The sequence below is a fragment of the Danio rerio genome, chromosome 24 (genome assembly GCF_049306965.1).
Source record: "Danio rerio strain Tuebingen ecotype United States chromosome 24, GRCz12tu, whole genome shotgun sequence".
NCBI lineage: Eukaryota > Metazoa > Chordata > Actinopteri > Cypriniformes > Danionidae > Danio > Danio rerio.
The window spans coordinates 30,870,220-30,886,015 of record NC_133199.1 but is presented as its reverse complement, the minus strand read 5'-3'; the positions used below and the strand labels follow the sequence as shown (position 1 = coordinate 30,886,015).

The 15,796-nt window shown below is 34.4% G+C and overlaps 1 protein-coding gene across 2 annotated transcripts in view; it reads left to right on the top strand.

Moving 5' to 3' along the window:
* The window catches only part of fndc3bb (fibronectin type III domain containing 3Bb), a 135,053-nt gene that overhangs the window by 64,701 nt on the left and 54,556 nt on the right, over nt 1-15,796 (top strand). For both annotated transcript variants that reach the window (XM_002666672.7, XM_073940857.1), the window contains exons 4-7: nt 724-800; nt 6,572-6,800; nt 9,218-9,499; nt 14,431-14,489. In XM_002666672.7, coding sequence (XP_002666718.2) covers nt 724-800; nt 6,572-6,800; nt 9,218-9,499; nt 14,431-14,489 — 647 coding nt within the window. The remainder of the gene's footprint in view (nt 1-723; nt 801-6,571; nt 6,801-9,217; nt 9,500-14,430; nt 14,490-15,796) is intronic.

Below are 15,796 nucleotides of genomic sequence, written 5' to 3'. Positions count from 1 at the left end.
TATCTTGTTTACCAGCACTTTTGTAACCTTAGTTAGCAGTTTTAGATGACAAGAGTTGCACCAGTTCTCTTCTGCTGCTGTAGCTCATCTGCTTCATGTTTCAACATGTTATACCTTCAGAGATGCTTTTCTGTAGTAAAATTGTTTTGCCAGTGTTTTTTTTATTCTTTACTGTTGATTTTTTTTAAGCTTAAACCAGTCTTGCCTTTTCATCTGACCTCTGGCATAAGTACAAAATGAGACCAAAAATACAGCCCCTTAATATCAAATATTAAAATTTTTTATGAACAATCCACTGTAAACTCTCAGTAGATCAGCATTTTCTGAAATTCATGTTAGCCATCTCATAATCTAAGATTCCCAATTTGCCTTCTCCCCATCCAGGTGCTCAGTTTAATCTTTACCAGATTGTCTTGACCACGTTTACAACATTTGATTGGCTGATTAGCTAATGAGTGTTAGTGGATTGTATAAGTTAGACATACTATATACCAAGCTTTAAATATGCTTTGGGTGGTAATGTAGTTCACCTATTGTGACGCTACAATGATTATCTATTGTACATGCCATATAACTAACGCATTCCTGTTTCTCTACCGTTTTCTTGTAGTCCCTGGAATTTTCTTTGCTCAGCCCTGCATTACGTGATGGAATGAGGGGGTGGAGTCAGCTTTGTGTTTCTCTTTGATTGACGCCATTCTTCTCTTTTTTTTTCTGCCTTAGGGCCTGCTGAGGTTCCCATGATGTCACCAAACGGCTCCATTCCACCAATCCACGTTCCTCCTGGCTACGTCTCTCAGGTAACCAGCAGGAATGGGCCAGTCCTGTGCATCTGGGTGGCAAAAGCTCTCTTTTTACAATGAGAATGCGATTGCAGCCCTGACAGGAGAAATATCCCTTTCTGAGAAACACACTCACAGAGTATACAACCGAACAAACAACTGAGCCACAAGCAGCAAACTCAAAAGTTGTCCGTCTTTACTGAACTGTGTCAAGCTAAAGTTTACTAAAGGTCAGCTGCGGTGACATTTCAGTAGAAAGGTCAAAAAACTTCAGCGGAGAGGGCAGGAGAAAGAGTTTGATTTGTGGGTGTAATAAATCAGTGGGGGGTTATAATGGCACAAAGGTCACTTGTGTAAATATGATCTATTAGTGCATTCCACCCGAATGTGAGGGGCAGGACTGGTCCATGTTTGTTGGGCCGCCCGTTTCTTTGTCTCTTTTAACTTTCCAGCAAGATGGAAACTTTTTAGCTGAAGTGCATCAAAATGAAGTGATAATAATGCCCATTTGCTGTGTAATTGTTGCTGGTTCCACAGAAAATGATGGGAAATGGGTTTTATTGCACAAGCACGTGGCCTCATAAACGGATGTTTTTTCCCATCATTTATTTTACTTCTACTAAAGACTATAGAGTACACAAGATAGGTCACTCTTATAGTTTTGAAAAGAGAAAAATGTTGCGGTCAATATGGTGAATGAAGTCCTGCCTATTAGTACAGGAGTCAATCATCAATCATTATAGACTGATAGTGTCTCTGGGGGAAAAGCTCGAACGAGATGTGTGCTTTTACGACACTTTGGTGGTCAACAAACAAACTGGAATAAAAGCAAATACTTGCTTCACAGACATAAGGAATGTATCAAAATAATGATTGAAATCTGTGCTATTAAATTAACTGAGTGCACTTGAAAACAAACGTTTTTTAGTTTTGTAATCTGTATGAAATAAAGCACGAGGTACAGTCCATCCTGTCAAATGCACATCACATGACAGCAACTAGTCAAATGCCTCACAAACACGTAAACAAAGAGTAGCTGTCATTTTTGGGGGAAGATTCGCCATCAAGACCATGTTGTGGATTACTTCTGAAGATAAGGTTTGTGTCGTGATCTCGTTTCTTTTGAGTGTGTATGCGCATTAGCTTGGGCAACCTGTAAATATGGCAATTCTGTTTGATTCAGATGTTTAGAAACTAAACTTAAAAGACAATTGTAGTTTAATTTCATCCGTGATGCCAAATATGTAATGTAATCTAAAGCTTGGCAAACAGTTTTGAAGAATTTGATGATTCACCATTCAGACAGAATGCCCGAGCATACTGCCTGAGAGGCTTTTTAAAGATGGCCGCCCAGTTAAATGATTGCCTTAAAGGGACTTTGCTTCTACGCAAAAAAAAAAAAAAGCTGCAAATGTATTATTTAAATGATTCATTATTCAAAAATATAGGACCAGTAAGTAGGTCTGACACAATAATCAATATATCGACTTCGCGCACAACTCATGGACATGACCTCAGTCATTTTTGCTAATGCAATATATATCGCCCATACATAATAAAACAATTATAGACGCCTTTCAGCTGATTGTGCAACATCTCCGTCTCTATCATAGCTGCCGGTGTCGGTATGGTGAAAAATAAAACACTGTAGTATTTACTATAAATTACTATAGTGCATTTTCATGTGGGTGTCAGACAACTGAAAATAGATCTGGTAGCAGACATCGCAGCCTCAGTTACTTTTTACCTTCCACTTTTTTTGTTAACATATATTATTTATTTAGGATATGCGTTTTCTGATTCTACTACCTAATTATTAAATTACTAAAATAACTATAATTGAATGAAGTATTTCTAAGAATAAAATATGATTTGTTCTTTGCAAGAGTAAACTTGCATTGTGATGATATTATATTCAGTAATTCTGGCATAATATAACGAGTGGCATAAAATGGTCTTAAAATGACAGTAATATCATTTAACGCAATATATTTTGGTGCAATATATCATACAACAAAAAATAGATATTATGACAGGCCTACCAGCAAATTATTTTGATGCTTATTAAATATTGATATTTAATGCATATCAAAAGATCTGATCTGGCTTTATTTTTTGATAGGAAACACTGATTCCGCTGATATTTGATTAACTCACTATTTGAACCAGGACTATCTTGATTTCCCAGGTCTTGCAGAGCAGATCTTTGTTTTCCATTTAAAATCTTTTTTTATTTATTTTTTTAATATACAAAGTTAATTTTCTGCTGTCGTCACTGTATTGACCACAACTTTTAACTGGGTTGACTTCAGGATTTGAGGTCAGTGAGTTGGTTTCTCCCAAGCGAGCTGAACAGAATCTTCATCTTCCATGCACACATTCCTCCACTGGAATGCATTTGATTCCCGTTCCATTAAAAAGGCCTTGTTTACTTTTGCATTCCTGCCCTTTGTTTAAAGTGGCACCGAACGTCTGTGGTTGCCTCGTAACTGCCGGCACGTTGGATTTGGAGACGGCCTGTATTATTTGTCGAGTCGAGCACTAATGGGACTAGCTTGAGAATTGTTTAGAGCTGCTTGATTCTGGATTATTTTTTGTTTAATATAGATCACAGTTCTTCCATGATTCTCCTATGGTTCTGATAACTTAGACAACTTAACTAAATAATATGCGGTATACAAACATGTTTTGTTAAGTTCATTATTTTGAATTAATTTTGAACACTGTTAATCCAAAATACAGTTTTGTTTTATAGAATAGGGATAACCCCCCTCCCCAACAAACATTCAAGGTGGCACTGCGGCTCAGTGGTTTGCACTGTCCACTCACAGCAAGAATGTTGCTTGTGTAAAACATGCGGTGCAAGTGAATTGAATAAACAAAGGGTGCTTTCACACCTGTAGATCACTGGTTTTGTTCTGAAACAAGGATTAAATTGATGCAATGTTTATTTTTGTTCTTGGTGCTGTTCACTTTCACACGACAAAGTTTCTAAACAGACCAAAATAGTAAAATAGTTAAAAGTGATGTGCAAGTGAACTCTCCTCACGTTGGTCGGAGTTAAAGGGTTTATTTTTCAGTCACCAAAGATATGATAATGAGAAATGAGATATTATAAGCGAAAAGGTGCGATTTCAATTTGAATGGTGACACCCACAGACATCGTCACCAGATCATGAAGCAGATCAAGGTTAATCTTTCTTTCGAGATGTTATTATGACCCTAAAATGTAGGAAAAAATGTCAGATTCTAATTTCGGTCAATAATCCTAACAGATAAATGACAGTTAATATTTCATCATGCTTTCACTTTCGTATTCGACATGAAATGCGCATTTACTTGGTAGGAATGATGACATCTCACCCTACTTATAAGTCATTAAGCTGTATATATGTCTGTTATTCATAATACACTCTGATATGGCCTGGTTCATTAGTTTTGTTGGATCATGTTGCTTTATCACTTCAGTTGATCCAATTCACGGTTCGTTTTGATCAAGCGGAAACCTGGTGATGTTGGTGTGGATCAGAATGTGATTGCTTAATTTACATATGATGGGGGAAATGCACCAGGTTCCGAAACATGCATCTAGTTGTGAAAGCACCCTAAATTGTCCTTAGTGTATGTGTGTGTAAATGTGAGTGTATGGGTGTTTCCCAGTACTGGGATGTGGCTGGAAGGGCATCCGTTGTGTAAAACATATGCTGGAATAGTTGGCGGGTTATCCCGCTCTGGTGACCTCTGGTAAATAAGGGACGGAAGGAAAATGAATGAATGTCAAAAGAAAATTAATGATTTGTCGAAGGTATAATATACATATGCAAATCCCAATCATTTATAATTAAAATTTTGAGGGTATTTAAAACAAGATTAGGGTTGCCAACTTTGCCATTATAAAATTAAGGACAAAACTGAAAATGATGTGTATTTTTTTTTGTGTGTGTTTTTTTTTATTCAGATTCCTATGCTGTATCTTAAATTTTTAAGTAAAATAAAACTAAAATTATATGGTGATAATCCATAAAGAAAATACCATCTAAACATTTCTGAAAGCTATTATTTGCAGCAAAATACTAAATATTTTCTTCGGTTTTCTTCGGTCATCACAAACAGTGAGCTGTTCTGTCTGTCACAGTAGCCGATTCATGTTTCTGAAATCATGCATATCACAGAACATCATGGAAATTCAGAAGTATGAAATGAAGGAATGCCAATATTTGCTTAACTGGTTTACATTAGTACCGAATATATTGTGTTTTTCTATAAGTGCTTGTGTATGTGCTGTCAGTATAGTGTATACATTGTCAGTCTTCACCTTCTCTTTTTCCTTGCTTAATGCTTCGCTGAATGGAGTTTGTATGCAAGTCTGGAAAAAAGATCACGGCCCAATTCCAATTCTACCCCTTCTTTCCATTTCCCCCTACTCTTCTGTTTTACATGTTCACATGAAGGGGTTGTGGTGTCCCAATTGTCTTTTGGTTGAAGTTGCTGGGGTAAAGCAAAGGGCCGTACAGCCTTCCAAATAAACAAACAAAATTTTGCAGGACCACACTACAAAGAAGGGGTATGCAAAATGTCTCTGAATAAAGCAGCAACATGCCTGACCACTAATGTAAAAAAAGGGAAAAAAATATTAATAATATTTATTAATAAATTAATAAAAATAAGCATCTGGTTTATTATGTTAATAACAGCAGTTATTTTATGGCTATGATCTTTGAGAGAGCACTCACAGTATGCTATATAAACCATGCCCGGGTGCGTTTTCTGGTTTGTTTGACAAGTGTGAGTGCTCTGAATCATGCCCAGGCGTGGTTTAGTTGGCCTGTGTTACACTTTTACTCTATAAAGAGGCACACTGGATCACAGGAGTTATCAAAACCACATATTTATTTACAATATTTACATTTAAAAGGAACTAGAAACAAAACTCAACAAGAACATCCAAAAGCTGACAGGGGTGTTTTGCAATGTAATACCGGACAAGGGACTAAACAAACTCAGGGGTATTAATGCAAGGCACACGGATGCATGTTGCAACTGGAGGTCAACTACTATATATAATAACTTTATCTAAAAGCTTTTAGTTACTAGTTAATTAGTTCAAGTTATTAGTAACTAATAAAGTTATGGTAGCTAATGACCTTATAGCTTTTCTGATTTTGGTTGTAATGCAATAACCTTTGAACAAGCTGCTTTGAAACGATAACTATTGTGAAAACCTCTAAACAAATAAACTTGAATTGAGTTAAAGGGATAGTTCAGAAAATCATTTACTTAGTCTTCACTTGTTCTAAACCTGTTTGAGTTTCTTTCTTCTGTTGTACGCAAAGGAAAATTTTCTGAAAAATGTTTTTGAAAAACAGCCATTGATGTCCATAGTTGATTGTGTTCCTACTATGGATGTCAACATCCGCTTTTCCCCCCAGCATTCTTCAAAATATCTGCTTTTGTTCAGAAGAAGGAAAGTCATAAATGTTTAGAAATGAAACATGTGACGAAATGAGGAAAAAGATATTGTGGGTGACTGTCTCTTTATTTTAAATTGATTTATTTTTGTCTCTTTAATTTGTTCAATTATTTTTAACAATGTACGGGAATTCTTATTATTTTATTAATTTTCCTTCAGCTTCGTCTGTAATTTATTAGAGGTCACCACAGCGGAATGAACTGCCAACTACTCTGACATGTCTTTTTTCACAGTGGATGCTCTTGTATGGGAATGTTGGCAATTTTTATTGAAACTGCAATCTTTTATGAAATATTGTTTGTTTTATTTATGTTTTCAGGTTCTGGAGGACAACACCGGCGTGCGGAGGGTTGTCGTCACACCTCATTCTGAATGTTATCCTCCCAGTTACTCTCCAGCTTTATCCCCCAGTCACCACATTCATCCTCCATACCTGACGCACCCTCACTTTATCCCGGCCTCACACACGTCATACTATCCTCCGGTCAGCCCCGGTGACGTGCCACACCAGTTTTACCAACATCGGCTTCCACCCATATACCCAGAAGGTAAAGCTTCAGATGTAAAAGCTCTTGGTCTTATTCAGCTAGTTCAGCATACTTTAGTGAGGATGGGCTGCTGTGTCTTTGTGTCAAAGCTTAACTGTGTGCTAAACAAGCACAACATGAAAGTGAAATACCACACAAAGCTATAAAAACAACAAGCTGTCCAGACCTACACTGTCAGAGAACAGTAGGGACACGTTTGAGGGAAGGTTTCTCATCGTTATATAGATTTTTGATTATGTACTGAATTTTATTTATTTATTTATTTTTTTTTTTTGTAGATTAATGTAACGTGTACACCATTTATAAAATGTAATATTATGTTTCTTAATTGTTATTTTATATAAATTATTATATTTTAATGTATAGAGTATAAGCATATAAACTTATGTATTTTTGCCCTTTTTTCTACAGTATTTAGTCTTTACAAAACTAGCATTTCCTTTTAATGCAAGAAAAACATTTTAAATTGATTTTAAAGAGGATTTTACCATTTCCAGATGTGAAAAGCTCTCGGGTAAAAAAAATGTTCCTTACAAATGTATTTTTTTCGCGTGTTAGCACACTACTGTAATCCCCACGTAAGTCTAACTGCACTCTCATAGCGAGGAATTGAAAACAAAACCTTCCTAGCAGCACATTTGTAAATGCAGCACTGACGACCCATGTCTCTGAACAATTCTTATTCTTCCACTTCTTTTAATTACGGTTGGCAAAAACGTGGCGTCTCTCTGTCGTCTGAACACTGTAACAGGTAAAAACTTTAAAGTTATTATGCATATTAATGAAGTTGCACCTCATACACAATAGAGCTCATTGATTGGCGGTCTGGAAAGACTTGAAAGCCTTTCTCATGAATTAATGCTGAAAAGATGCTCATGTTGTACCTGCTGATACTGACATCCAGTCTACACACTGGAATACACACAAGCACCTAATCGCCGTGATGTCGCTTAAAAAAAATTCAAACCGGAAGAACAAATTTGCTCAAAGTCAAATACTCAAAAACAAACAATTTTCACTTTTTTTTTGTAAAATATATGTGTCCCTATAGTGTTTTTAGCAGCGTTGTGCTCATATAGGAGTCAGCATCTCAAAAAAAATGTGTTTTGGTGTTTTGTGACCATTTAAAGATATTGTATTTTATAATATTTGTTTAATATATAATAATTTAATAATAATTTAATAATTTCTGTAATATAATTTGTTGTTTTGTAATTATATAAACGTATCTAATTGTGGTGTAATATATACTTTTTGTACTAAAATTTTAAGCTACAAAATTTAAGTTAATATTAATTAAGTATTAATAAGGTAAATAAGTTTGAAAGAAAAGAAAATTGTGTTTGTGTGAGTGTGTGCGTGCGTGTACAGTGGGGGAAATAAGTATTGAACACTTCACCATTTTTCTCAGAAAACATATTTCTAAAGGTGCTGTTGACTTGAAATTTTTACCAGATGTTGGTATCACCCAAAGAAATCCATATATGCTAAGTAAACAATATTAGTTAGTTTACAAATGAAGTTATGTGCAATAAAATGAAATGACACAGGGAAAAAGTATTGAACACATAAATAAAGGGAGGTGTAGCAGGGCAGTGAAAGCCCAGACAGCAGCTGAACTCTCTCAGTAGTTCTTCAGCAACCCTCCTCATTGTAAATGAATATTAGCTGCTTCAGTCCAACATCTACATTAGCAGGATTATGTAGATAAAACCAGCGTGGACATTTCAGCAAGACAATGATCCAAAACATTGCCAAGAAAACTCAAATATTTTCAGAGAAAGAAAATCAAGCTATGGAATGGCCCAGCCAATCTCCTGACTTGTATTCAATAGAAAATACAAACTAAAGATCAGATTTGACTGACGAAACTCACAGAACTATCAAGATTTTTACACTGTCAAAATCTGTGAAAAAAAATGTCACCTGAGCAATGCGTGGTTTCATTCTCTATATGAGAAGCATCTTTAAGCTGCCATCACCAAAACAGCCTTTTATAAAAAGTATTAAATGCAAGTAGTTCAGTACATTCTCCTTGTGTCATTTCATTGTTATTACATACAACAATTGTTTCAGATTTTTTCTCTGGCTATATTTTTATGTTTGTATTGTTTGGGTTTTTACCAAAATCTGGATCAATTCCATGTTAACAGCTTCTTTAGAATATTTTTCCCCGAAAAAAAAAAAAAAAAAAAAAAAAAACATGACCTGTCGAATACTTTTTTTAACCCACTATATATATATATATATATATATATATATATATATATATATATATATATATATATATATATATAAATGTATGTATATATGTGTGTGTGTGTGTGTGTGTGTGTGTACACAGTGTAGCACTTTTTGCTTTGTTACACATCTACTATTATTTCCGTCATGTAATTATGATCTGTGTCTCATCTTAGAGATCATCCCGCTATACAACGTCTCCACTTTCATGGGACATGAGGAGTACTGCAAACCTCCACCCAAGAAGCTGAAGCAGCCTGTGGAGCGCACGCCTCTCAGTCAGATGAACATCCCAGTGTCCAACAGCTACAAAAACAGCACAACAACCACCGCTAATGGCTACGGCAAGAGTCACGGTAGCCCTGGAGGAGGAGGAGGAGTAGGAGGAAGCCCGGGCAACAAGAGGCCAGAGAGAAGAGCCAGAGGAAGCCCGAAACACACAGACACCGAAACACAAGGTGAGCACCCTCAAAAAAACATCACTAAATTTAAAAAAAAAATAGTTCACTTAAAAATGAAAATTGTCATAATTTACTCTTTTTCCATGTGCTTACAAACTTGTATTTCCTTTCTGCATTGACTATTTTTTTCTTCCTTCTGTGGATGTCAATGGCTACCAATCCTCAAAAATCTTCAAAATATGTTTCTCGGTATTCCATAGAAAAAGAAAAGTCATAAGTTTGGAACCCCATAAGGGCATGTAAATTGTAAGTTTTAATTTTAAGTAGAGCTGGGATAAATTCATCAAGCTTATTTCATTAATCCAAAACGAATTATTGATATAATGTATGTGTATACTGTACTGTGTATTTATAATGTATACATAAATACACACATGCATCCATATATTTATGATTTTTTTTTTATTAATATTTAAATATTAAATATAAATGTATATGATATAAATTTTGTATAAATTTAAATATCTATGTAACAAAATTGTTGTTTGTATTGTTTGTTTCTATATATGTGTGTGTGTCCCATATACATTTCAATACATTTATTTTGAGTGTGATTATTTGTGATTATTCTTTGTCCAGCACTAATTTTTACTTGACCTATTCCTACATGTTCTTCAATATCTGTGGTATTTTAGTATGTTTTACATCAACAGAGTGCAAAAACAAAGGATATTTCCAGCTGGACACAAGTTAAATCCGGCAGATCTGTTGACTCTTCATGATGAGTCAACAGTCTTATGCACATCTGTTCACTTTAAAGCCACGAAGCTTTATGAGTTGACAAAGTCTTTGTTTTTGAGCTGTTATATCAGTGTCAGCACTTACTCTTTAGTGTGACACACTTTGGATACAGTAAATCGTGCATGAAGCAAGTACTGTAGGGATATGGAGGAGCGCCCACTTCTGGAGTAATACAGGAAGCCGCTTCAGTAACACGGGCATTCTATTGCATATTCCCTTTTAATGCTATACTTTTACTTGCTTTTCAAGTTTGAACATGTTAAAATGATCAGAAGTGACAGTATAATAATACAGGAAAAAAACATGGACATGGTACAGTGATCAAAAGTGACAGTATTGTTATGAAAAATGTATTTATTAATGAAAAAATCCTATAAAAAAAAAAAAAAAAAACAGGGTTTCCATAAAAATCAATAGCCTCATTTGAATAATTATTTTTTAATATAATAAATATGCAAACCATTTTAGTAATTCAGTCTTATTGTTCATTTGAAGTATTTAGTTTACAGTGTTCACAGAAGCATGTGGTATATTTATTTGTATGTAGTATGCAGTAATCACTTGATTTATACAATAGAATACAATGTTCATTTCAAGTATGTAGTGTAATATTCATAAAAGCTCCAGTTTAATAAATTTAACACACATTTAAAGTGTCTAGTCAACAATGTTAATTATAAGAATGTAGTGTGCAATATTTATGGAAGCATGCAGCGTTCATTGATGCATGTAGAATACAAGGTTAATTGAAGTAGCTACTAAACACTATGAATATTATAAGTTTGTAGTATACAGGATTCATTTGAAGTATGTGGTATACAGTATTAATTTAAAGCATGTAGTATGGGTGTTTATTTAAAGTATGTAGAATGCAGTCAGTATTAATTTAAGTGTATATTCAACATTGTAAATTCTCAGTGTGTAGTATGCTATACTTATAAAAGCATGCTGCACTGAGTATTCATTGATGTATGAGGAATATAATTGTAATGGAAGTATCTACTATACAATATGAATTTTCATTGGAATAATGTAGTGTACAGGATTTATTTGAAGTAAGTAGTAGTATACATGTTTCATTTGAAATAAGTAGTATGGTGTTCATTTAAAGTATTAAGAATGCAGTGGTCATTTAAAGTATGTACTGTGTAGTCTACTATAGTAATTTGAAGTATGTAGTATACAATATTCATAAAGCATGCAGTATACGATTATTCAGTCAAGTGTATAGAATACAGTGTTAATTAAAAATGTCTACTGTACAATATTTAGTTGAAGTATGTAGTATACAGTGTTCCATTGTGAATTCTGCACCGCTGAGGGTCTCCGGCTGATCTGTTCTGGGATCAGTTGGTGGATAATTGTGGACCACATGTTGCATCAGATGCAGCAGATTCCATATTCTCCATATCATCCTTTCCTTTTCTTTCATCATTCCTTTGAAAACGACTCAGTCTGTCTCACTCTTTTCCTCTTTGTTCTTTAATGTCTTATCTTACTCTGCTCTTTGTTCTCGTGAACGATCGGTTCCCATGCCTCTTTGTGTGCGTGTGTGTCTGTAGTGTGTCTGTGGCAAAACCGCAGCACATAATGAGAGCCAGATCTTTTCCTGTCTGCAGTGACAGCACAAGGCTTCTCCTTGGTGAAATGCACAGAGAAAAGCCATGGCACATTAACTGAGAGATGAGATGTGGACAGTCAGAGAAGACGCTCAGTTCTGGCTGAAATAAATGACGTCAGAAGGTTAAACTTGGTTTTCAGTCTTCAGCTGTCTTTGGTATATTGAAGTTGAACTGTTCATTTATTTTTGTGTCAAGTTATTATTTTGAAAAAGTAGGGGTTTTTTTGTCTTTCATTATCATGATCAGTCTCTCATGTTATTTAAAAAATGTAATAATATAAGAATTTTAAAAAGCAGTTTTGTCTTATGTTTTATTTTATGAAATAATTTTAATTTTATATTTTTATAAGCACAAAACAGAACAAAAACATTTAAACAATCTGTAAGAATTTTTATATAAATGATAATAAAAAAGTTAAATAATTTAAAAGACATAAAATAATAGCCATGAAAGACCAGTCCATTCAAACATCCTTTTTATTTAAAAATATTTTAAAATGTCTCTTTTTTTGTGATTGAACAGTGTTTTTTTTTTAAGCAGAGAATTATGCTTAATATTTTTTTAAGTATTATTCTTTGAATGAAATATTCAAACAAACTGGATCTATATGTATGCACTACCTGACAAAAGTCTTGTCAGGCTATTGAAGTTTTAGGAACAAAAAATAATAACTTGACTTCTAGTTGATCATTTGGTATCAGAAGTGGCTTATATGAAGGCGAAGGCCACTAGATTACGCATATGTTACCAAAGAAAAGTATGATCACGCCTTAATTTTTAATTATTTCATTAGGACAGTAAGGTCTGACTTTGCTTATACAAAATGTCTTGTCATTGAACAGAAATAATGTAGAGTATAGAATATAAAGTCATGGTGCAGTGGAAAAAGAATTATTATTGTGTATGAGCTTGTAGGACTGCATCCATACTGCATCCATACATCTCTGCAATGACTCAAATAACTTATTAATAAAGGAGGCAAAAGGAATGGCAAAGGATGCGTTCTTGCAGGACTCCCAGAGTTCATCAATTCAATTCAATTCAGCTTTATTTGTATAGCGCTTTTACAATGAAGATTGTGTCAAAGCAGCTTCACATAAATGGCCATAGTAACTGGATCAGGGTAGTTCAGTTTTTAGTGTTTAAGTTCAGTTCAGATTAGTTCAGTGTGGTTTGAAGTCATTATTGAGAGTCCAAACACTGAAGAGCAAATTCATCGATGAGTAGCTTTTCAGATCCTGAACCATGCAGGTCAGTGGCGACAGCGGAGAGGGAAAAAAAACTTCACCAATAGGAGAGTGAAAAAAAAAAAATCAAGATTCTTTGGATTCTTCTTCAATGTCTCCTTATTCAACTTAACCCAGACATGCTCAATAATGTTCATGTCTGGTGACTGGGTTGGCCAATCCTGCAGCACCTTGACCTTATTTGCTTTTAGGAACTTTGATGTGGAGGTTGAAGTATGAAAAGAAGCGCTATCCTGTTAGAGAACTTGCCCTTTCCTGTGGTTTGTAATGTAATGGGCAGCACAAATGTCTTGATACCTCAGGCTGTTGATGATGCCATCCACTCTGCAGATCTTTTGCACACCCCCATACTGAATGTAACCCCAAACCATGATTTTTCCTTCACCAAACTTGACTGATTTCTGTGAGAATCTTGGGTCCATGCTGGTTCCAATAAGTCTGCTGCAGTAGTTGTGATGATTGGGATGCAGTTTAACAGATGATTCTTCAGAAAAATCTACCTTCTGCTACTTTTCCAAATGATCAACTAGAAATCAAGTTATTATTTGTTGCTCTTACAACTGAGATCCACGACAAGACTTCTGTCAGGTAGTGTAGGTGTGCAAATAATGTTATTGTTCTGCTAAATTATTCAGAATTTTTTACAAACACTAGCACGTTAAATCATTTAATATGTCATTTAAAGTCTCACGTTTATCTTTTAATAATTATTTATTTCTAAACGGTCACATGTGAAGTTGTCGTTTTGGGAAAAAAATGTTAGCAGAATTGTTTTCATTGATAAACCTTTATTACTGTTCAAAGCTTTTTACTGATAAATATAATTTGCAGTTTCACCGTGTTTTACTTCAAATTGTTTTTCAATGCTATCATGACTCATTCATATCTGATGAGTAATTCAGGACCACTCTGACCCTATTTTGTCTCATATTTAATCCATATATGGCTCGGAGTCTCTCATTTTTTCCATCCTTCCCCTCGTCCTACCTCAATTAAAATCAAGATTCCACTGAAAACATCCTCCATCTCTCAATCCCAGCAGCATCTTGTTTTGGGGGGAAAACCCTGGAGGTCAGTTTGGGGTCGTGTTGACTTCATTGCAGGGATCATGACTCATTGCAGGAGCCCCTCGGGCCCTGTAACAGCCAGACCTATGAAGCATCCATCAGATAATGCCCCAGATCTGCTGATGCTCATTTTGTGTGCTCTGTCTTTCTGTCTCTTTCTAAAGCTGCATGAAGATGTTAGACACACTCACACAGACACACATGAAATGATTTATGACTGATCGGCTGCATTTGATGTGTTTTGTGTGCAGATCACGATGTGGAAGCGAGACGAGTTCAGGCTGTGCCATCAGGAATGGACAAGCCTCAGGTGGGTGATTTAAAAAATAATAATAATAAGCCAAAAAAAGCCCCGTCTCGGAAATCTTCTCTACAACAAGACGATCCAGCGAATCTAGCAAACACTCACGTTTTAATTTCATGCTTCTGGTTGGGATTGTTTTATTTGTCCTGCAGGATTATCACCTCATAAATGTTTTATGGCTTGCTGAGGCAAATATTACATGACATTGCATTGGGAATATGAACAAATTGGTTAACGTTTAAAAAAAAACCCACTATTTATATTTAAACATTTTGCAGCATTATGTTAAAAAAAAAACGTTTGATTTTTCTTTCTTTTTTTTTCTTTTTTTTGGCATCTTTTGAACATTCTTCCACAGAAAAATTTGTTGCACTACTGATTTATTTATTTTAAAAATATTTTGAACAATAAAACATTGAATAAGTATCAATATGATACTTTATTACTTATTTAAGAAGTATCAAAAGAAATATCAATATAAATTGAGTTCAGATTATTATTATTATTTGTAAGAATAAGAGGAAATTAGATTATAGAATTAGAATTAGAGATTAGATTATATTTATTATCATCATTATTAATAATAATAATAATAATAATATTAATATTTTTTATTTAGTATTATTCAGATCTGGGGCCTGTTTCAGTAAGGAGGTTCAAACAACTCAGAGTTTAAACTTGAACTCTGAGTTGATTTACCGAGAGATTAAAAACTCAGAGTTTTCGGTTTCAGAACAGCTGATCTGAGTTGGGTCAATCAACTTCGAGTAGACCAACTCAGAGTTAAGCGCGCACACCGTGACTATAAAAAGGCATTATCAATGGAGCGCAGACATTACGAGTGACTATGGCAATATCTTATAAAAGAGATCACCATTTCTTTCTCCGGCTGAACTTGATGTTCTCATGCAAAGTTATAGCAAATATGACTGTATATATTTGAAAAGAAGCAACCATCAGTGAAGAAGAGACAGTGAGCGTGGGAAAACAGCTGCTCAAGTTAATGCCTAATTTCACTTTTTAAGTATTTAAATATTTAAGTATAATAAAATAAGTAATGAAATTTGTGACGTTTATATTTTTTTTCTAAACTTTCTTTTATACATTTATTAGTTTTAAATGATTTAACAGTGCACTTGTGTCTGCCTTTTTTATTGATCAAGTGATAGAGGTTAATATAAAATTTAGAAGGTAAGCAGTACTAAAAATTATTTTTAGAAAGAATAATAATCCCATTAATCTAGTTACAGTGCATGTCGAAGGTGAATTTAATTTAATTATTTATTAAAAAAGGATAAGCCATTCTAGTACAG